General features: G+C 38.9%; 1 protein-coding gene across 3 annotated transcripts in view; it reads right to left on the bottom strand.

Annotated features, from left to right (window-relative positions):
- Positions 1 to 25,050, bottom strand: part of mipol1 (mirror-image polydactyly 1) — a 413,171-nt gene that overhangs the window by 184,046 nt on the left and 204,075 nt on the right. For all 3 annotated transcript variants that reach the window (XM_072568912.1, XM_072568913.1, XM_072568914.1), the window contains exons 5-6: positions 13,019 to 13,052; positions 12,592 to 12,762 (exon numbers count right to left, since the gene is read on the bottom strand). In XM_072568912.1, coding sequence (XP_072425013.1) covers positions 12,592 to 12,762; positions 13,019 to 13,052 — 205 coding nt within the window. The remainder of the gene's footprint in view (positions 1 to 12,591; positions 12,763 to 13,018; positions 13,053 to 25,050) is intronic.

Here is a 25,050-nt window from a genome sequence, read left to right as displayed (position 1 = left end):
CTTATTGATGTGTGTAAGGAAGACAGTTCGTTAATAGGGTATTGATGTCTATGTACAATGGAGAACTAAGATACTCAGGGAGCTAGGCTATCCATCTGAGACTTGATACTTGCCTGCATGAGAGCATGGGCTGAGCCTGTAGTCTTAGTTTCACCAGATGCTTCAAGGGATAAATAGAAGGGACTGTGATCACATGACCATACCCCCAAAATTGTACATCCTAAATTGACCCACAGCTATAGATATCAAGCCTAACAGAAAATTAGCCAAATCAATTGAACTGCAGCCTGCAGCTATCAGTTATGCAGAACATTGGAAACCAAGGTCAAATAGGTCACAAAGGTTCAGGGGAAACCAGTCACAACCAGCCTGAGGGTTATTTGTTGAAAAAGTACTGATCAGCCTTTCCAGCATCTTGACTTCAGTGCCTGAGGATGTGGAGGCTACACCTCTCCAGCATGGCAATAGTGAAGGGTGATCAGGGTGAAGGTCCAGGACAAGATAAATTAAAACAAGCACCTAGAAGCCAACCCCTGGCAAAAACTCACAGTAAGACTTGTGGCACAAGAAGACCCAGAGGAAGGTATGCTCTGACCTGCAAGAGCCATCTTTGAGGAAGAGAGCCAGCCCTATATCAGAGGGGAAGGAGATTCTAATGGTCTAGCCTAGAAATATGGATCAGTGCAGGTCTGAATATCTGAAATAACTTCACTGATGCCGGTATGTCATGACTAAGTCACCTCTCAATTACACATGTATTATACTTGCCACTGGCCAGGTTCCTCAGTCAGCTATCAGAGTGAACAGAACCCCTGATACTCCTAGTTATATCTGTCAGCCAGGGCTCCCCAATTGGACCACATTAACAGCTCCACTCAGGGAACTCATATTCTATTAGATCCACCTGACTGAGCTCATTACAATCACTACGTCCCTTTCCCTCTAAATCCAATGATGTAAGCCTGTTCCTTTTCTTGTAGCCTCTCCTGGGTTTTTCCATCTGGGTCTGGATTTTCCAACTCAGCCTCAGATACAGGCAGTGTGTACTGAACTGTAGCCTGTCTCTTGCGCCCTAAGCACCTCTTGAAAGAAATTTGTCCTCTTCTTCAGGTGGTAAAGGCATCAAGGCTGCAACATCTGCTGTAACTACCTCAGACTCTGAGATTCCTTCAACGTTAGGTTGAGGGCGAAAATCCATGGGTTCCAAAAGCATTTCCACCTGTTCTGATAGGTGGGAAATGTTTTGCTGCTGCCCTGTTTGCAGATTTGCAGGTTTCAGGTCATCCATATGTTTGCTGAGGACCACTTCATCTACCCAAACTTTGTGCATCACTGGACCTGACCTCGTGTTGACCATGTTTCTTACCCATGCAGGGCCATTTCTGTGGTTTTGGCACCAAACTTTGTCACCTGAAGTAAAGCGTCTTGGTCGCTTGGAGGAGTCTTGTGTCTTCCATTGGCGGTCCTGATGCTAATTCACCCACCTTCCAACCACCCCAGCCCCCTCCCTTCCCCGCACCCCCTGAGCAACTCTGCTGGAGCTATCCTTGTAGTTGTATGAAGGGTGGTCCCATAATTGGCTGACGCTGTATGATGTTTCTTTAAGCCTGCCTTCGAAGTTTGGACTGCACTTTCTGCCAGACCATTAGATGATGGATGATATGGAGTTGTCCTTATATGCCGAATACCATTCAATTGGAGGAAGTACTCAAATTCTCTGCTGGTAAACGATGGTCCATTTGTCTGTGACCAACACTTCCAGGGGCCCATGCGTTAAAAAAAGATGCTCGCATTTGTCCCCATATTTGACAAATGAACTCGATGCAGGTACAGCCACTACGAGTGGGCATCCACAATGACTAAGAACATGGCAGCTAATTTAAGTAATCAAGCAATTCCCTCTTGGCATATTAACAATTTTAATTTTCCCTTTACAAAGGTGTTAGTTGGAACATTGGACAGTTCAGGGTTCATTTTAGCAACACAGGGGCATTCTGCAACAATGCTGTTCAGACAACAAGCTGAAGTTGTAGACCAAATACACTGAAAAGCATATCTACACAGGCACAAGTTTTTGCAATAGTACCAGGCCACCCCAGGGACTCAATCACCCCCTAAAGCTAATACACAATGTTTTTGTGTATTTAAAAACAAAGCATCTATGGAATATTGAAATGTATTACACCCTCTAGCTAGAATCTCAAACAGCATTGATTGGCAAAATGCCAATTACAGAGAAAGTAAGTTATCGTTGATTCATTAGCAAGAGACAGGTTTCAATAATGTTACATTGCTTTAAAATATTTTTGGCATCAATTTTGTTCATTTTGGTAACTGAAATTAAGTGACTAAAATGTACAATTGATCAAATTAAGATTTATCATCAGCGTGCAGAATATGACAGTAAAAACAGACCTGAAGTACGTTTTATATTTTTGAATGAATGACATGACTTTGTTTAGAAATGTAGATGACATGTTCTGATTTAGGCTTTAAATACAATTAAGTATTACACTCCTTTTTCCATGGAAATAAAACAGATTTGAACAAATGAAGTTGCTGCTGGAATTCACAAGACTGCTTAAAAAAACAATTGAACCTCTTTGACCACTAACAGCAAAGCAACATTTCTTTCACATATTGGGGGTGGGGGTGGGGGGGATTCTTGTTTGACAGACGCAAACAGCCAGACTATTGAAAGCTCTGATCAATTATCTTCTCTGTTGATGTCACCAGAAAATAAAATTGGGAAGAATGTAATCTGGGCGGCTGTTTCATTATTGTGCTCTTTCATCACTTTTAAAATCAACAACAACTTGTACTTGCATGGTGGCTTTACCATAATGAAATATCCTCAGGCACTTTACAGGAGCATTATAATTGGGAATTTGACACCAAGCCATGTGAGGAGATATTATAGGAGATCACCAAAAGCTTGTTCAAAAAGGGACTTCTTAAGGAACTTCCTCAAAGAAGAAAAACTAGCTGAGGTTTTTAGGAAATGAATTTCAGAGTTCAGCTCCTAGGCAGCTTCGCACTTAGTATGACTGCCAATGATACAGCAATTAAATCAGTGATGTTTCAGAAGTCAAAATTAGGGGTGCACAAATATATCTGAGTGGCTGAAGGAACTTAGAGATAGAGATTGAGTGCATGGAGAAATTTAAAAATTCTTGAAATAGAAAGTTGATTAACTAATGTAGGTTAGCGGAGACGGGGCAAATAGGAGATGAGAACTTGGTGTAAATTAGGTTACAGGCATCAGCTGTAATTTCAATGATCAAAAATTTCAGAAGGGAAGGTTTGGGAATTCAAACAGTGTTGGAATACACTATTTCATAACAACAAATACACTGCTGAGGATTTCAGCAGCAGATGAACTAAAATAGGGATGAACTTAGGAAATGTTAGAGGTTGAAATAAGCAGTCTTAATGCCAATGACTGCCAATGATACAGCAGTTAAATCAGTGATTTGTGAGGCCTGGCCTCACAAATAATCCAAAGCGTGTTGTGTTTGTTTTCCTTTTAAATCTTACTCAGTCCAAAAGTCATCTTTAGGTCACAATTCCCAGTTCAGAGCTCAAATCAAAATTGATAAAAGAATAAAGTAAAACAATGAAGCATCAGCGAGGGCTCTAACACCACCTTCAGATCAAATATGATACAGAGGCTGCAATAAATCTGACTCTGTATCATACCATTATCATACCGCTATGAAGTCAACAGTTAGAAAACAGAGTATCTAGCAGACTCAAAAGGCAGCGTGGAAAGGTCATTGACGGGCAATATCAATGCTCTTTATCTCTTCATAGATGCTGCCAAAAACTGAATTTCTCACCTCAGTTTTTATTTTAAAGAAAATTCATTTAGAATTAATTTCTCTGCAAATACTTGAAAAAGGGGCCGCTTTCCAGTATTTTGGAAGAGATAATGGCTTTTCCAGTCAAATAATGTATGATGTAAACTGGTTTAAAGGCTGTATTGTAGAAATAAACAAAAAAGAAATAAAAATTAATTTGCCAAATTTTAAAGACCTAAATTGACTGGGATTATACATAAGTAAGTTTGCAGATGACACCAAAATTGGAGGTGTAGTGGACAGCGAAGAAGGTTACCTCAGAGTACGACAGGCTCTTGATCAGATGGGCCAATGGGCTGAAGAGTGGAGTTGAATTTAGGTAAATGTGAGGTGTTGCATTTTGGAAAGGCAAATCAGAGTGGGACTTATACACTTAATGGTAAGGTCCTGGGGAGTGTTGCTGAACAAAGAGACCTTGGAGTGAAGGTTCATAGTTCCTTGAAAGTAGAATCACAGGTAGATTAGGATAGTGAAGAAGGTGTTTGGTATGCTTTCCTTTATTGGTCAGAGCATCGAGTATAGGAGTTGAGAAGTCATGTTATAACATTGGTTAGGCCACTTTTGGAATATTGTGTGCAATTCTGGAGGATCTGAGCTATCAGGAGAGGTTGAATAGGCTGGGGCTGTTTTCCTTGGAGTGTCAGAGGCTGAGAGGTGACCTTATAGAGGTTTATAAAATCATAAGGGGCATGGATTGGGTAAATAGACAAGGTCTTTTCCCTGGGGTGGGGGAGTCCAGCACTAGAGGGCATAGGTTTAGGGTGAGAGGGGAAAGATTTAAAAGGGACCTAAGGGGCAACTTTTTCACACAGAGGGTGGTGTGTGTATGGAATGAGCTGCCAGAGGAAGTGGTGGAGGCAAGTACAATTACAACAATTAAAAGGCATCGTGATGGGTTTATGAAGTGTTTAGAGGAATATGGGCCAAGTGCTGGCAAATAGGACTAGATTAGGTTAGGATATCTAGTCGGCATGGACGAGTTGGACTGAAGGGTCTGTTTCTGTGCTGTATGTCTTGATGACTACAAAACAAATTGTTTTATGAGCACTCAAGAGTTCAAACAGAAAGGCTGGAGCAACTTTAAGGAATTCAGGAGGAAGTTAACACTTACATATGCAATGATACCTTAGAAACATCGACTTCCAGTAGTTAAAAAGGAATAATTTGTACAGTATTAAATTTTAGCTTTGTACATGAAAAGGAGGAAATGCAAATTAGAGAGAAAAAAAGAGGAAGAGAAAATCAATGCTGAATGGCTTGAAGATTGAAGGAAGTTATTGGAAATGATATGGACATGAGATATGGAGAAGCTTATGAACTAAAAACCTGTCTTGTACAAAGAATAGTTGATGAAGATGATGACATGAAAATATGATAACTATATGTCAAGCAACATTTTAAATGCTAAAACTGGTGAAATTTATGTTTAGTTTAATTCAGAACCATAGCCTAGTTATTGATACATTTCAGCTGACAATAATTAAAATATCTTGCATCTATTGTATAGATTTTTTTCTTCAGTTTCAGTGATAAAAATAGATAAATGCTTCAAAATTTACTTTGAAATGCTTTACTCTGCTTGTTAAATTACTTATATACACTTGAATAGAGAACCTATAATATTTTGTACAATTACTCCTCTGATCAATTCCAAATTACATAAATGTCAACAAAAAGGTGAAATTCTACAGTCTGTTCGTAGCAGGAGTCCCAAAGCACAAGATGCCTACTTTATTTGCATTTTAATCCAACGAATGCTTTGACCAGATGCCAACTTCTCTTTACAATCCCCAGCATTTAGCTGTTGAAGGGTTTTAGATTTTAGTATTCTGTGAAACTACCTTAACTGTGTCCTTTAACGCATCTTGTCACATTAATTAAGGGAGGAAAAGAAATCGATAATGCAGCATTGACTAGCATGTATTTCTTCTTAACATATTAGGTAAGTACATGATTCAACCAAGAAACATAACTGCACATAAAACATGAAATGTGCCCTCCATTGAAGTAAAAGAAAATTCTGAGAACGTACTCACTTCAGTTTGAAATGTGAGAATGTTATGTTCACCCTCTCTGTATTTTCCAAGTTCAGAAATAAATGTTTGCAAATGTGTCAACCTTAAATCATGTAAGCCACAACAAACAGTCTCCTGCCAAGAGACCAGGTAGATGATCCATACCTATTTTGCTTTCTTAATTTTCCTCCTGAGCTGATCTTTGGTGAAGAAATGCATATGCTAATATTTCATCTTCATATTTATGAATGAAAGCATTTAACCTTAAAATGAAGCATCATGTTGAGTCAGGTGGGTTTAGCTTGATTCAATGTGTGTTCCATAGCCATCTTCATCATATCTCTTTTTTAACATTCAGCCAATTAACACAATATGGAACAACTCTCACTCCAAGTTCTCTACATTGTCATTGTGAGTGCATCATTATTAGAAATAGCACTAATTTCAAATGAAAAGCATAATTGTCATACAGAACTAGTTCATCAGATCAAGACATTAAATGCAAGAACATAATTGTGGAGCAACAAAATGCCACATGGTCCACTGGGCACAGTGCTTCCAACAGATGATGTACAATTTTCATTGTCATGAACATTTTTCTCATCTACGTATCTCCTGGGGAGGTATAAAAGAACAAGATAAATTTCCACGAAGAGAACTCTTAATATTTTTCAGACTCCCAGAAGTAATCAAGCAAACTCCAGTGAATTGATCAGAACAGGATTATAACTCAGCCAACGAACCAGTAATCAAATGTCAGCACATGTTCACTTTACGATGCTTCCAGAAACTGCAGGTTCCCGCACTACCACTTTACAAATTGCCTCCAACAGCAGCTTTATTTGTACAAGGTACAGTAAGTACATTTTTAGCTAATTATTTTGGCAAACAAGTGAGCCAGTGATATTTATTAGGTACTGGTGCTGTTGCTTGGTGGTTCTGCATATTTAGTTTTTATCCCTGCTGTATTAACAGCTCATTATATGGCAAACAAAATAAATAAGCTGGTTGCTGTACCCAAGAATTCCAATACTTTCCTGAGCAATATTTCCCCTCTTATATCTCATGCTCAGCATTTCTATAGCTCTAAGAGACAGTTGTTTTGAGCAAATTATGGAAAACTTTGTGGTACGGATAGAAAAGTAATACAGTTGGATTTGAACTGCCAAATGAATATCAATTAAAATGCTCACAGTCATCATAAGGAATCTTTTTTCTGTTTAGGATGTCAAGTATTTCTGAACCTCAATTAAAGAGTAATAAGACCACATTACCTCAATGCACCACAGCACTTAAAATAAAATACAGATCAGAATTGAATGGGCAAATGCTGTACTCCTAGTCCTATTTTCTGTGTTAAAAATTATTTTGTTGCATTTGAGGGAACAGGAGATGTGAACTGGCAAGTTATCAGTCCTTCAGCTACTTGGAACTCAGTTTATTGGAGCTGACAGTATATTCTCAGCTAATTCTTGAAGATTCTTGTGTGTAGTGATTTCTACATGCTTATTCTTAGCAGTAATGGTATCGATCTGAGTCATCTCACTTGCATGTATCATAGCCTTCATGGAATATAGCCACCAGCTCAATGCATCAACCTCACAGGAATCAAATACTAAAGGTGACCTTGAATATTTTTAGTGAAGAAAGAAGGAAATGAATTTTGCTGTAGAAGGTCAGAAACAATAGATGAGGTCTAAACATTACCATGCTGAAGAGTTTGTGGATTATTCATTTATGGTAAGGAGCTTGTTAATGAGGAGTGATTCATGCAATGCTTTTACAATATACACAGGTATCCAGTGAGGAGTACCTCATCCAAGAAAACATTGAGGCTTTTCCAAGGATACAGATCAAGTTTAACTCAAAAGCTATGTCATTCCAATTCAGATCTTGGCTTCAACTTCCAAAAGGCTTTCACTTCTGGCTTGGAGGCTACATTACTAGAATGGGAGAGCATTAATGACAGGCAGCATATTCTTAAATGGTGTCTGAGTATCATCTCAGAACATTATTGAAGTGACCTGTCATTCAACCATCGCTAACTCAACCAATGACCCCATCACCTCCAGGAGGTCATACAGCCCCTTCAATAGCATGGCCATCAAGCTACACAGTCAAAGTGGGGAAGTGGGGGTTGGGGGGAAGCTGTAGTCAGCAGGCGGTCTGCATGTCAGTTGTAGATAGTGTGCTCTTTTGGTTGGAGTCTCCTGTGCTGGTTTCTCCTTAGTTAGTCCATGGCTCGCACAAGGGCAGGATTGTTTGAGCAAGTGTTGCATAGGCCAGAGATATTATTATTCCTATTTCTTATTCTTTTAGGATATATCAACAAATTGCATTCATTTATCTAGTGAGCATATTCTTTCAGACTTCTTCTCCATCCTTGACACTTTAAGCCAATGCTAAGCCCTGGATCCGCCCTCAGTATTCCCTTGACCTCATCTCACCTTATCTTATCCACCACTGTGAAGACCACCTTAAACGTGACAGTTGACTGGTCATCTTATTCATAAATCCATGTGTATTCAGAAATTGTGCATTGACTGAGGTAATAAAAACCATGACAGCACACCAGAAAACTGGACATTCCAGACTGGAGTATATTGCCTTTCCACACACAGGCCTTTGTAGTCACCACTATCATCAAACATTCACCCTGCCTTTGCTTGGGACAACAGGAGATGTCAATCAACATTCACTTTACTGGAGCTCCTGCCCTAGATGGCATCTCACTAAAATGTAAATATATGTTATGGAACAATGCTAGTTTCTGGGATGCTTGGTCAAAGAGGGGAGAGCTCAGCTGAGCATAGCTCTCCATCCACTTGACTCTTAATTAAGAGAATTTTTTCAAACCAAATGTTCCAACATTAAATCCTCCCACCAAAACACAGTTGGTTGTTTCCTATTCATGTGTTCTGTGTTTCAAGATACCTCCAGTGTGCTAGCACAGCCTTCAGCTGCCTGAGGTAAAGAGTGTATGAGGACAACATCATTAGATCTTACATCAAGCTCATGGTTTACATAGCTCTGGTAATTCTTGCCCTCATTTATGGCTCTGAGATGTGGAGTGTCAACAGCAGAAACCTCAAAGTGCTGGAGCAGTACCACAAACACAGTCCTGTGTGAGAAGCTGTGAATCTGCTGGGAAGAAAGATGCACCAGCGTTAGTGAGCTTGATCAGGGCAACATCTCCAGTATTGAGGCACTAACCACCTTTGATCGGCTGCGATGGACTGGGCATGTCATCCGCATGACCAATACAAGACTCCCCAAGCAGGTGTTCTACACCCAGCTCCAAAATGGCAGGCAAGCCCCAGGTGGACAGAGGAAGGACTTCAGTGATCCCCTCAAGGTTTCACTGGTGAAGTGCGGCATTCCCACAGACACCTGGGAATCACTGGCCCAAGAGCAACCAAAGTGGAGGAGAAGCATCTGAGAAGGCATCAAACACTTCGAGACTTGTCATCAGGAAAAAAACGGAAGCCAAGCAAATATAAAATAAGGAGCACGCAGACATACCAATGCCCCATACACTCCATTCCACAACTACTTTCTGTCGCAAGTTTAACAGAACCTATGGAAGCCACATCAGTCTGTATAGCCACCTACAGACTGACACTAAGAGCCATTCTCAACTGTGAGGGACCACCAATGATGATGATGGTTTAATGGTGTGATTAACTTATCCAAGGTGCTTCAGCTTCCCTGTTCCACCAAGATATCCATCCTCCTCCATAAATTGTTGTTATTTCTTTCCCATGTTACCCTAAAACCTCTTCATCTCATAACGATTCTCTGTGTTGTAATCTATATAGAGATTATTGCTTTCGCACAAGCTTCTGTCAACTTAGCCATGCCTCTTCTGGTCTTAATCTTCCCATTCCTGAGGCCCCCTGTACCGTGACATACCACAACACTATCCAGTATCCACCCATGACTAGATAACGACCATGTTATCATATTCAACTCATTCCTCTCACTGTGACTATATCCTCTGCCTCCCACTCCCTTTGGGAAGCTTGGAAATGAGACTGCACAATAGAGGAAGGATCAGTGAGAAAGCTAGGAGGGTGGCTGGGGAAAGGGGCCAGACTGTCCTCACAGGCAATCAGTCATGCATAATATAACTAGAGACCTTGCCTTAGAGTTGTTTAAATTCCCATGGTATCCTCCACAAAAAATAATAATTTTGATATTTATATCTTAACAATGGGTCCGTATTACAGAGGCAAGCATACATCTGTCCTATTGTGGGCTGGTGGCAAGTATGGTTGGGCAGTGTGCATTATAAACAGTTAGGTCCAAAGGGTGGAGTCCATTATATTGACGGTTGAAATCTGAAGATCTCCTGAAGATCTGGTAAAGAACCCATTTTCTTTCCATAACATACATGATGAGAAATCTCTCTTGCTCTTAATACCTGTTTTTGAAGTAAGTTGGAACGATTCACAAATTTGTATTCAATCAGGTATCATTATGACCACACCTTCCTTAGGGAAGCAGATTAGAAAGCACTGGAGGTAGTTACAAATCAATCATAAGCAATCTGTCTCTCACTATAAATACTGACTAGGATATAACTTCCCCAATCTGTATCAAACATTATATCTTCAGAGGCAGCACTTCATTACAGAAACCTTTCTAAGTTATTTGACAATTTGAAAACTGATTAAAAGATCACTTCTGTCAAAGGCATTTCACCTCCAAGTGTCTGTGGAAATCATAACAGTTTTCAACCTTTTTGACTCAAGGGGACATCAGAATGCTTCTGATGAAAGCAATATCATAAACTAATCAGTTGTGCATAAATGCAGGAAACAAGCAACGAATGCATTGCTTGCCAGAAGTAGTCCCTACGTGAATTTCTCTCAAGATTCTCAGCATCCATATTACAGAATGATAAAATTTCCAAAAACTTACAGTTTAAACACAAACAAGCTATACATAGATTGCACATAGATGAAAACATGTACTATCACAGACATTCTTATTACTTCCATGAAAAGAAAAGGTCTTGTTGTTTCATTCTTTAAATTGTATTGGATCAGGAGCATCTCAATCATTTTTAGGTCTATATAATTTTCTAAGAGTTAACACATTTTTATTTCGGCATTTAGCCAAATACAGGGAGATAGAAGCCAAAACAAATCTACAATGAACTATGGAGGAGCACAGATCACAGCTGACCTTTACTGGAAGGAGATACTTGAATATTTGGATGTGTAATTGCTTTGTGCATGAGCCACTTACATTAAAGGAGAAGCAGATTGTTAAAATGAATACAAAGTTTGACCTCTGTCGTCAATCCCACATCCTCTATTGCAGCACTTCACAAGTCTTTTCCCTCTGTGATCCTATTTTGAAGCTTGAAAATTGGCACAAACCCTCAGTCAAAACTGAACGAGCAGGAGGACAGTGCTTATAACTTGGTCAGAACTCCAAGACAATCACTGCTGTCTCAGACCTCACAACAGCAAAATTTCAACTTGTGACCCCACTTGAAAAGGAAATATTAGTCATATTAATATTTTGACAAATCTAACAAAAAACTAAATTATCACTTACTGCATCAGTAATTAAAATACAAATGCTAACAGACTGAGTCTTGCTCTTTCCTGTTGTTGGGTATGACACCTAACAACTGAAAACAAGAGAAGCGTTTTGGGAGGATACATCTGTTAACTGTTGTAAATAGATACAGTTCAAGATATAGCTGTGTAAAATTCAAGCTGCAAGGTGTCAATATTTCACCTGTATTTTGATAGCAAAAAATATGAATGCTTTTTGAAATTTCAAGTATTTAAGGTTAGATTAAAATATTTGATTTCACACAGATTCCAACTATTTTGCTTGTTTATTCAGCAATCTAATAAATTACTTCGGAATTTACAAAGGCAAATTCACAGTCGAATAGGTAAAACAAAAATGACCTGAATATCAATATATTATGGTCCTAAAAATCCTGGGAATGCAATCCTTGCAGCTACATTAAGATAACATCTGTTTGCATCCCTAGGTCTAACTGTGTTAGGAGGGCACAAAATCTACATGGAGTGACCAATGCATGTTTGTGGACTCACCTCTCGTGCCTACCTGGACTGGAATGTTCAACTCCTGATCAACACGGAGTAGTAATTCCCAGACCCCCTTGATCCTTTGTATGATTTGGCAAAGATTTTTAATCAAAGATTTTTTTCCCTGGGGTCTAGGCTGAACTTCAATTAAAGGCTAGTCCACCTCATCTCTTTTTATTGAACTGTGCTACAGCATTTCACCATGTCCTATGTGATTTGGGAAGTGTGGCATCGCAGCATAATGTCCAGCCCTGAAAATATTTGACTAGAATAGGGTGGCTACTGGATCTATGATTCATTTGGCATGCTTGAAAATCCTTAGATTGGTGGACACCCAGTACAACCAAGTTTATAAACACAGCACAAAATTTCATAGCAATATTAAAAGATGCGCTGTTCAACTAAAACACCTTCCATTATTGTTTTGAAGCCGCTGAAATTACGAACAGAAGATAATTGACACAGTATTCTAAAAATTAATTTTAAATTTTAGATTAGAATTTAAACTATTCATATGTTGATATTGGTCTTTGAAATGTACATATTGTTTGTAACATTAATGTTTATTACATGACAACATTGTTAGGGAGAAGGTAGTTGGTTGAAAGTATAAACCTTTAGTGGTCTAAATATACTTACTCTTTCTAAAGCACAATCTCTTTCCTCAATAACTGCATTAATTTCTTCAGCGGTTATTTTCTTCTTCCGCTCTCTGGCTTTGCGTATTCGATCCACAATTAAATCTTCATTCTGGTCAATAGATCTCCTTGTATTTGCATTGTTGATTCGGTTCAGTAATTCCTGTAATGTCTATCAATAATATTTCTGGCAGTTATTCATGAATTTGGAAATAGGTTTTATTTGGCTCTTTTTATGCAATTGGTTGTTGCACATAAGTAGCACACTGAACAGAATTAGTCCATTATTCTGGAACATCTGAGACATACATTATTAGTGTGTCAAATTCATCTTTTCCCACTTCTTAGCTCTGGAAACCTACTCAATTGTGCTTAAGCCTTGAAGATATAAGACTGACATTAAAAAATCTCCTTAGAGAATGGCTTACCATGTCATTTTCTTCAGGGTTAATATTTTCCAACCTAGAAAAGGGACACAGAGAGCCTGATCAGTAGCATTTCCTTAGCACAGCAAAATGAGTTCACTTTCTAAATCTTTCCAACCTCAAGTAATTTCATTCTACTAGTCTTCAGAGTCAACCACGACACTAAACATATTAAAGTGCCACCTGCTCTATTCCATCCTTCAATAATGCTCCATATCTTCAGCGCTGTCTACAGACTGTTAAGTTATTAATGTTTACTGCTATATATGACTACAGGGATCAACTGTTCATATGTGCAGAGATGAAGTCAGAGCTGCTATGGCGGCAATGCTAGCACTCTCACGGCATTAACACTTCTGCCCTTAGACTTCATAAATCTATTTCAATGTCTCACTTCACATTTCTAAAAACAGTCTGTTATTTACAAAAAAAAGACTCTGCACCAGTGTTTCTGTGGTGGATTCTCAAAATGTACTTGAAACCTTCCAACATCGACAAAGTGTATCTGACTTGTAGCATTATAGGATTGCATTACAAAATAAATCAAGAGCAATCTGTTTCATGAATGTATGTGGCTGCCTACTTAAATAGTACACAATAAACACAATAACTTTTGTTCATTTCTTATTCCTTATAATATTAGTTTAATAAATCCAACATATCATTTTCATACGATATAAGAAGTCACATGTTGAATAAATACATTTGGAACTGTACCAGTCCTGCAAGTATTTAGTATCGAACCCCACTCTGTGATCCTTTCCTAATAAATCAGGTTTAGAAATTCAAATACATGAAAAAAATATTACTCAGTAAACCATAAGATGAAAATGACTAGTACTTCTTAAAATAGTATATTTTCATAAATCAAACAGCAAGTATAATGTTGTGTAGTCACAGATCAGTATGAAAAAAATCTGAAAGCTTTTGGAGCTCAAAGGAAAGTACAGAGTGAGTTGCTTGCTAAAATGAATACAAGCAAAATACAATAGCATTTTAGCAGATATCTGCAAGTGAAAGCACATTCATGTGAGTCATAAACAAATTAATGCTTACCCATTGTTAAGATATAAATATAGAAATTCATATTTTTGTGGAGGGCACCATGGAGTTTAAACAACTCTAAGGCAAGTTTTCACATGTGAAGGGAATACCAAAATGTTTTAATATCTCTGTTACGACCTATGTGACAGTTGAAAAGAATGTACATAACCTGTCCTTTCACTTAGACTACACTCCCTGCTTGTTGGTTTCATAGGTATTTGTGCATTTCTTTCAAAACTAATTACATATATTATCCACTTTAAATGCTTGTGATATGTCTGTATATCACTAATCACCAATGTGATGCCCTAATTAGTTGTGTTAAAATTCAAGACCTCTCCCACATATTTTTCAGAGGAGGTGAGTATTCTGAAGAGGTGTCATCAGAATCGAATCATTAACTCCATTTCTCTTTCTAGAGATTCTGCCAGACTGCCAGAGTTTCTCCAGCATTTTTTGTTTCTGTTAGAAGATCTGGATAAAGTGGAAGCAAACTCTTCACTCCCATCTTTTGTGCATCTCCTCTCATTTCATCCCGATAGGATCCAACAGCACAATATGTACTGAGTATTAAATTAGTAAGTATACGTAAAATAAATTTAAGTAAGGGAAATCCATTCTGCTACATATTCCAGCATTTGAATTTGGGACACGAAGGTAATGCACTCACTCCAGATATCCAATGGTCTCATGGCTGACAGAACTGAGAAAACACTTTGGGAGTCAGAGAATGTGGTTGCATTCATGATGCCCTGTCTTATGCAGGCACAGGGGGCACCATTGACGAGAAGGCAAGATTCCCCTTTCCAGAGATATACCATAATTGAAGGCAAAAAAACAGCCATCCTATAAATATTCAAATTGAAATTGTAATGAGCAATGACATAGAAGATAGATTAAGTGTTTAATTCACTCAATGATTGGGTTGATATTCAACTTAATGTGATTTGCAGTCAATAACCTTATCATGTAAATGAACAAACCATAATATGAAATTCAGTTTGTAAACATATGAATTAGGAGTAAACGTAAGTCATTTGGCCCTTGAAACCGGCTGTATTATCGATAATATCATGGCTGGTCTTATTGAGGCCTCAACTCAACTGCCCTGCTTATCCACTATAGCTTTTCACCATGCCAATCAAGAATCTATCTGACTCAACTTAAAAATTCAATCTCTCTGCTTCCACTGCTTTCTGGACACAGAACTTTGCACAGTGCGAATACCGTATTCAAAAGTAAATTCTCCTCACCTCAGTCTAATGTGGGAGACTCCTCAGGATCTTTTATCTTTTACCTTTCATTCTTTTAATCTTTGTCAGATAGAGATCAAAACTAACAAACCTTGCCTCATACAAAAACCCCATCATCCCAGGAACTGGTCAAGTGAACTTTCTCTGAACTGCTTCTGATGGCACTTGTCATTTTTTAAGTAAGGAAATCAAAACTGCACACAGTACTCCACATGTGGCCCCACTGATGCCCTGTACAATGACAGCAAACCTTCCTTCTTTTCACATTTGAATACTCTTGCAATAAACAATATCATTTCATTTTGCCTTCCTAATCATTTGCTATACGTATACATTGTTTTTTGCGACTTATGTAACAGGATATCTCTTTACCTTTGTAAGGCAGAGCTCTGCAACTTCTCTTCATTTCAATAATGTATTGCTTTTCTATTTTTCTACAAAAGTGGACAACTTTACATTTCCCAAGTCATACTCCACTTATCTAAGTTTTGCCCATTAACCAATCTACACCCTTTTGCTGACTTATGACCTCTTCACAACTTACTCTCTTACTTATCTGTAACGATACAATGGCTTTAAGAGGTGTATTTTGTTCTGATTTTTACTGAAGGAAAGTTGAGACAGAGGTGATGATCAGTCTGCTCAAAGCCATTAAAGTAGATGGCTTGTGAGGCCTTGCAAATTTCTTTTTTAAATTGGAACAATAGAAGCAGCCTGAATGGGTGGGCTCAAGCTCCCACAGAATCAGGGCTTTTCGTTTTAGCTTTATACAGTTGCTGGAGTCTTGAAGCTGGATGTGGAAGCTCTTATTCCTCTCTCTATTAAGCTAAAAGCTGTGGTTCTCTTCCTGCTGCTAGATTTGCATGGAAGGCAATCTCTTTTACTGAATTTGCCCTTGACAAGGGAGTGTTTGTGGGATGGTACTGTGTAGGAACAGTTAATTAGAAGTAATTAATATATCTATGATTTTGTTCAGCATTTCAGTATAGTTACAGTTAAGCTAATATTTTATTTGGTTTTTATTTTGTCTGTATTTTAACTGTAGCATAAAAAAACTGTATTTTGCTTAACGTTGGGTAGGTTGACCGATCAAATTGCATCTGGAATGCAAGACCTTACACTTACCTTTAAAATAAGAAAAAGTTAGGGTCTGGGTTATATTCTTAATATAATTTGACGGGGTTTGGTCTGATATCCAAGTGTCATCAGCAGGATGTCATCATTCAGTCCTTTTATCCAAATCACTGGTATAGATCGCAAATAGTTGCAGCCCTAGCACTAGCATTGGATTTTCTTCTTTTCTTTTTTAATTTCCATAGTCCAGCAGTCAAAAAACATAATGAGGCAGGATAATCCATCCATAAAAGTCCTCAGATCACCCAGAAAAGCCATCTATAGGGACAATCAATCAGAAAAAAAGTCTTTTCATAATAAAATTCAAGGAAATTTGTGTGCAGCACAGAGGCTCAGTGGTTAGCACTGCTGCCTCACAGCACCAGGAGCCCAAGTACCATTCTACCCTTCAGCAACTGTCTGTGTGGAGTTTATGCATTCTCCCCATGTCTGCGTGGGTTCCCCTGGGTGCTCCGGTTTCCTCTCAGTCCAAAGATGTACAGGTAATATAGTCTGGCCATTCTCAACCGCTGGTAGTGTCCAGGTATGTGCTGGCTAGGTGAATTAGCCATGGGAAATGCAGGGTTACAGGGATAGGGGAGTGAGTCTGCGTGCAATGCTCTTCGAAGAGTAAGTGGTGGACTCGATGGACCAAATGACCTGCTTCCACACTGTAGGAATTCTATAATTCTATGAAATAGTGAGGAGGATTTCCTCTCTCCACAGTGCAGTTTTCTCTTGTGCTTGCTGTAAATAGATTCACAGCAACAAACACAGGACAGAAGCAATCTGTGTATAGTGGGGCATTGGAATGCTAAGTGAGCGATTCATTGGGGTCACCTTTGGCTAAGGCTGGAAATGGGAGCCATCATTAGCCCAGGTTTGGATGGTGGCCATCTTTTGCTGAGGACAGGATTTTGAGTCTTCTGTTTGATTTATGAGTTCTGCCTGCCAGGTCCAGAATGAGGGGAGTCTGCTGGGGTTAAAAAAGGGGATAAAAGAAAAGCAGGCTGCAAAAGGATATTGGAGTATGGTGGAAAAAGATGAGGTGAAGGTGGTTGCAAGGTGGACAGAGCGGAGAAGGAGGCTGCAGGATTATTGTGGGGGTGGAGGTGGCAAGAAAGGTGTTGGGGGGGGGGGGCAAAGGAGGCTGCGAGATGGACTGATGGGAGAAGGAGGCTGCAAGATGGGAGTGATGGGAGTGATGCAAGATGGGTGTGATGGTAAGAAGAGAGTGAAGGTAAGAAGAATCTCCGAGATATGTGTGAGAGGAAGGAGACTACAGAGGGGGGAAGGTTGTCAAGATAGGTGTGGGGGAAAGAAGGCCTTAAGATGGAGGTTTGTGAAGAGAGGCTGAAGAGAATTGAAAAGATGAATATGTCACTCAAAGACTGCTGTGGAGAAACTGGTTTTAGTTTGTGGGGCATTGGCACTAGTACTGTGGGAAGTGGGATCTGTATCATTGGAGCTGTTTCTATCTGAAACATGGTGCTCTCGTGAGCTAAATAATGAGAGACGAAGACAGGATTTTAAACTGAAGAGTGGAGGCAAGGGATCAAATTTAGGAAGATGTAGTAAATCAAAGATCAGAGAAGCAAGAAAGAAAAAGGTATTGATACAGAAAATGAAAAGAACACTGTGAAAGGAACAGACAGAGTATAAGCCTTAAGAGTAAGTTAACATGTAAGGCTAAAGGTTACAAGAAGGCTAAAAGGTTAAAACCAAAATCTAAATGCAGGTAGCATACGAAACAAAAAAGATGGACTGAGAACACAACAGACATAAGTAATTACAATCTTGCAGCCATTATAGAGCCATGGCAGCAGGATAACATGGATTGGGACCTGAATATTGAAGAGTACAAGGCATCGAGGAAGGACAAGAAATTAGGAAACATTGAAGGAGTGGGATAATTTCTGGAATAATTTCAAGATTCTTTTTGGGATATATCCTTAGAATGGTATGTTTTGGATTCAAACAGAGAGCAGACTATACTAGATTTGTTATGTAACGTCAGGTTAAATCAATGATCTCAATGAAGAGGTTCTGAGGTAGCAGATTGAATTTTACCTTCAGTTTCAGGGAGGGAGGAATGGACTCAAGACTATGTTATTAAACCTAAATAAGGGGAATTATGAGGGCATAAAAACAAAGTTAGCTAAAATTAATTCGCAAAGTAGGTTAAAGGATAGGTCAATAGACATGCAGTGGTAGATATTTAAGGGGATTTTCAGAATATAAAGAATAAATAGATTTTAACAACTAAGAAAAATTACAAAAGATAGACCTACCATTGTGCTTACTAAGGAGGGAAAATTCGAACATGAGGCAAAGTAAACCATAAGTAACAACACAGATGGTATATATACACCATAACTCATATAAATATTACAAATATTTAAAGAAGTTAGTACAATGAGCATTGATCCCTGAGAAAGTTAAACTGCAATATGGGTGAGCAGAGGAAGGGAAGGGAAGAGAAGGGACAAGATGGCTGTGGGGGTAAGTAGAGACTTGCAAGAGTGTTTTGTGAAAAGACAAAGGCTGCAAAATAGTTGTGCTTGGCAAAAGAGTGGGGGAAAAAGAAGGCTGCAAGAAGGTTGTGCACAGAAAATGGATGGCAAGAGCTCTGGGGGAGAAGGAGGCTGTAAAGGCAGAAGGGAAAGGTAGAGAGGTTGCAATGAAGACAGAATAGCTTTAAACCTGTCAATAAAGCAATGCTCAACTAACTGGGAAAGCAGAAAGCTTCAAATCGCACAGGTAAATAAATTCCTTGCAAATCAATGTGGAATATTTTGTCTAAGGTGTGTAACATCATGAACTACTCTACTTGGGGAACTATAATTGAGTGGATCCTGCTACAATGAACACTATGTTAATTATTAAATTGAAATCTGAGATTGAGATGCAGTAAAAAGGTTTGGCAACTGCTTGGTTATAAAGTCCCAGTTTTGGTTTGTGTGATGGAAACTCCAACAAGCTGTGTTCACACTAGTCCGTGGAATGTGCATTTCAGGTGATGGTTTTCTGCATGCAGAAGTATGTGTCAGTAATTTTAGGAAAAACAAAATTTTGTTTCTAACTTATACCTTTTCTCATGTATCAATTTAAATAAAGCTATATCTAGGAGGTTTGAAATTTTATGGAGAGTTCAAAGAACAAAGAATAATACAGGATAGGAACAGGCCCTTTAGCCCTCCAAATCTGTGCTGACACATTTTGCCCTTCCCTACTAAAACTTCCCTCACTTACAGGATCCTATCCCTCTATTTCCTTCCTATTTATGTCTTCATCCCGGTGCTTCTTGAATGCTGCTATTGTGTCTGCTTCCACTACTTTCTTTAGCAATGCGTTCCAGGCACCACCCTTTGTGTGAAAAGCCTGCCTTGTACATCTCTTTTAAACTTCCCTTCTTGCACCTTGAACCTATATCCCCAGTAATTGACCCCTCCACCATGGGAAAAGCCTCTTACTTTACACTCTATCCATGCCATTCATAATTTTCTAAACTTCTATTAGGTCACCCCTCAACCACTTACATTCCAGTGAAAACAAACCTAGTCTAGTCAGCTTTTCTTCATAGCTAAAATCCCCCATACCAGGCAACATCTTGGTAAACCTTTTCTGGACCCTCTCCAAAGTAGCCACATCCTTTGGTAGTGTGGTGACCAGAACTGTATACAATTTTCCAAGTGTGGCTGAACCAAATTCTATAAAGCTGCAGCATAACGTGTCTATCCTTATACTCAATGCCCCTTTCAAAAAAGGCAAGCGTGTCATAAGCATTTTTTACCACACTATCTACCTGCATTGCCATCTTCAGTGATCTGCATACCCAGATCTCTCTGCAAATCAATACATCTAAGTGTTCTGCCATTCACTGTATAATTTCCACCTGTACTTGACCTTCCAAAATGTATCACCTCACATTTGTCCGGATTAAACTCCATCTGCCATTTTTCTGCCCATGCCTTCAACTGATCTATATCCTGCTGTATCCTCTGACAATCCTCCTCATGATCTGCAACTCCACCAAATTTTGTATTGTCTGCAAACTTACCAATTAGACCAGCTACATTTTCCTTCAAATCATTTATGTAGACCACAAACAGCAAAGGTCCCAGTACTGATGCCTGTGGAACACCACTAGTCACAATGCTCCAATCTGAAAATCATCCTTCCACCAATATTCTCTGCCTTCTACGAATAAGCTAGTTCAATATCCTTCTTGCCAGCTTACTCCAATACCAAGTGACCTCACCTTTTGTACCAGTCTGCCATGACAGACCTTGTCAAAGGCTTTACTGAAGTCCATGAGATAACATCAAATACTTTTCCCTGAATAATCATCTTTGTCATCTCCTCAAAAAACTCAATCAAGTTTTTAAAAACTTTTGTATAAATATTTTTACGAAACACCTTTTTAAATCTTTTAGAAAACATCTATATACTAAAAAAGAATAACACCAAAAAAACAGAAAAGTAGAGGCAGTACAACAAAGTCATAACATGATACTATTAGTAATGAATGACCTACTATTCTACCAGAACAAACAGATCTACTTAACTTAAACTAAATACTAACAAATTAAATAAATATTTATTTTTGAACTAAATTCAACTTAACTAAATTCTATCTCATTCCTTTATTCTAGTTCAATCATCACACCTCCACTGAGGCTCCCATCCCATGGAGCACCAGCTATAGTACCCGTATGCTTTTTCCCCGAGCCTCCCCCTCCCAGGGACCCATGGGCACCCATACTGATTCCCACGGCTGTACCACAGCCCTAACTAATATTGCTGATAGGTCTGCATCAATATAACTTAAAAGGGCCACCACGTTTTGTAAAACTGCTCTGTTTTGTGGTGCACTATATTTGAGGGGTAGTCTTGGGGGAGATGCTCCATCACCAGCCTACGCCACCCCATAAAACCTGGTGGTTTTTCCAATGTCCAATTCACTAGAATAGGAAAGTTTTGGAGGATATGGGCTGGGTGCTGTCAGGTGGGATTAGATTTGGTTGGGATATCTGGTCAGCATGGATGAGTTGGACCGAAGGGTCTGTTTCCATGCTGTACATCTCTATGACTCTATAGCCCCAGAAGAAGAAATACCGGATCCACATTAATTTTAATGCCCAGAATGTCCTTTAGCTCCCTTACTATAGCGTTCCAGTATCTCTGGATCTTAAAACATGAACAGTAGCAGTGTGTAAGAGTGCCAATGCCAATTTTACATTTGGGACACCCTGAAGACGTTCCTCTCTTAAACTTAGCTAACCTTTCTGGTGCCACATGAGCCCTGTGTAAGATTTTCAATTGCATGGCCTGCGCGCTGTTACATACTGAAATTTTCCTTATATTTCTCCATATATCATCCCATACCTCTGACGAAATATCCTCTCCTAGCTCTCGATTCCACGTCCTACAGAGTCCATCCATGTCCTCCAAGGCATGACCTTTCTGTAAATGATACAAGGTACTGACTGAAAGAGCACCCATACAGCGGTGTACTCTTTTCTCCACGTCTGGCTTGTAACACTGAGCCAGGACATGATCTTCCTCGGTATACAATCCCTGATCTGTAAGTACCAGGAAAGGTCTCTATTAGACAGTCCATATTTCTGGCTTAACTGACTAAATTACATCAAGACCTCCGCCTTGACCAAATCTCCCAGGCATGAAATTCCCTTATTCTCCCATAACTTAAAGCCAGTCCATTGTCCCAGGTTTAAATCCTTGGGCTCCTACCAACAGGGTAAACAGCGAGGTCTTAGATCAATTGCCCTCGTCTTGCCTCATTATCCTCCAGGCTAAACTCAATCAAGTTAATGAGGCATGAACTCCCTTGCACACAACCATGCTGTCTGTTGTTAATAAGTCCATTTGCTTCTAAATGATTATAGATCTTGTCCCTGAGAATCTTTTCCAATAATTTCCCTACCACTAACATGAGACTCACAGGCTTGTAATTTCCAGGATTATCCCTGCTACCCTTCTTAAACAATGGCACAACATTGGCTATTCTCCAGACCTCTAGGACCTCACCTGTGGCCAAAGAGGATACAAAGATGTCTGTCAATGCTCCATCATTATTCTCTTGCCTCCCTCAATATTCTGGGATTGATCCCATCAGGACCTGTGGACTTATCTACCTTAATATTTTTTAAGATGCACATGCCTCTTCCTTTTTAATTACAACTTGGCTTAGAAACTTCACACTCCCTTTCTTGGGTTCGTCCTCTATCTATTCCTTCTCTTTGGTGAATACCAACAGAAAGTATTCCTATAGGATTTCATCTACCTCTTCTGGCTCCACACATAGACCCCCCTTCTTTGCCCTTGAGTGGGCCAACCCTTTCCCTGTCTACCCTCTGGTTTTTAATATATGTATAGAAAGCCTTGGGATTCTCCTTAATCCTGTTTGTTAATACTTTTCGTGACCACAATTCATTTTCCATGCAAATCCAAATATTACATATATTAATACAAATACAGAAGGTATTCTTACAATATTACTGCATTAACTAATAAATAGGTTAGTGAAAATGAAAAAGCAATCCTCCAAAATGAGAAGTAGCCACCAGAAATCAAAAGTGGTCCTAACAGAGAAAGCAAATTTCCTACCATATACACATTCACCATTTTCAAAACCTGCTTGATAAAAGGAAAGTACTGTTGATGATAATTGGAACTAAAATAAAATGTTGGAGAAACTCAACAGCATTTGGGAGTAAGAAACAGAGTTAATATTTTCAGTCCAATTATTTAAATCCAAATATATTTTTGGAATTACTAAGTAATGCTATGTTAAATATATCCCAAAACACATTGGTAAATAAGCAACACAATCAATTTTCTACCTATCCTGGATAGAGCTTTAGAGATTTAGCTATACTGAACACGAAAACAAATCAATAAATGACTTCCAGTTAACTTATTAAATTCGCTAGTAACTCTAATACAAACAGTTCTGCTATTACACGTCTTTTGTTAACACGAATCAGCTGTAATGCAATTTATGAAAAGGGAATGCTGCTTTTCTAAAATGCAAACTTGTAAAATGTGTGTTGGTTATAATGCGATGACATCACCAACACTTTAAGTGTTATTTTTAATGCGCAATTTTCATATAGCGGGGGTCACACAAGTACGCAACTATTGCGTTATAGAAGAAATGACCACTATACACTTCATTTGCTTTAATGCTGCATTGAGTGCAAGCAAATATATTACATTTTGTGTTGAATTTTGCATTTTAAAAATATACGTAAACTTTGTTTGGATACTGCAAGAATCCATCTATCCATTTAAGATGGCCAACCATATCACAGACAGTCAGCAGCACTGTGTAACAATCACTAATCTGTAATCATCATACATGATGGAGAAATAATCAGAGATCAAAGGTGTGCAAACAGCTAAAAATGTCAGCACCAAATTGTAATTATATACAGGTGATTGTCTTTTGCACTCAATTTAGATTAGATTAGATTCTCTACTGTATGGAAACAGGCCCTTTGGCCCAAAAAGTCCACACCAACCCTCCAAATAGTAACCCACCCAGACCCATTTCCCTCTGACTAATGCACCTAACACTAGGTGCTTTAACCAATTAACACTATGGGTAATTTAGCATGGCCAATTCGCCTGACCTGCACATCTTTGGACTGTGGGAGGAAATCGGAGCACCTGGAGGAAACCCATGCAGATAAAGGGAGAGTGTGCAAACTCCACACAGACAGTCGCCCGAGGCTGGAATCGAACCTGAGACCCTGATGCTGTGAGGCAGCAGTGCTAACTACTGAGCCACCGTGCCACCCTAATAGTGGTAATTTTTAATACAGGAAAGACCAAGAAGGATATAGTCAGTGAGAGGAGACGCTATATTCTGCATAGTCAGTGAGAGGAGTCCGTCACCAAATTAAGAAACAGAACCTTAAAAAGTTATAATCGCTGGATCATTACCTAAGTTGCATGTAAATTATTCAAGTGTAAAAAAGGTTGAAGAGATGAGTATGTCACTCAACGTCTAATGTGGAGAAGTGGTCATCGCTTGTGGGGAACTGGTACTGGGGAAAATGGGATTTGTACATTGGGATGGTCTCCATCTGAAGCATGGTGGGAACAGTGTTCTTGTGAGCCACATGAGGGATGTAGAGAGGGTTTTATACCAAATGGGGGAACGGGATCAAATTTGAGAAGTTATAGCAAATCCAAGATCCGATATAATGCAAGAGAGAAAGGTAATGATACAGGAAATGATAAACACACTGACACGGAACCTGATAGAATACAAATCTAAGAGCAAGTCAACAGATAAGGCGAGAGGTTACAAGAAGGATAAAAAGTTAAAGCTAAAGTCTTAATGCAAATGCAAGTAGCATTTGAAATGAATCATGAATTGATAGAGTATAAAGACACGGCTGTAGGATAACATGGATTGGGACCTGAATATTGAAGGGTACAACACATTTAGGAAGGATAGTAAGTTAGAAAGTAGGCTTAGTGTTGTACAACAAGATAGGATAAATTAATTATCTCAGTGAAGAGGTCCCGAGGTATTAGGTTGAATTTAGTTTAAGGAAGTGAAGAATAGGCCCAAGACTATTTTGTTAAACC

Source organism: Chiloscyllium punctatum, chromosome 4, assembly GCF_047496795.1.
Source record: "Chiloscyllium punctatum isolate Juve2018m chromosome 4, sChiPun1.3, whole genome shotgun sequence".
In the NCBI taxonomy this organism is placed as follows: domain Eukaryota; kingdom Metazoa; phylum Chordata; class Chondrichthyes; order Orectolobiformes; family Hemiscylliidae; genus Chiloscyllium; species Chiloscyllium punctatum.
This window is presented reverse-complemented; position numbering and strand designations above follow the sequence as displayed.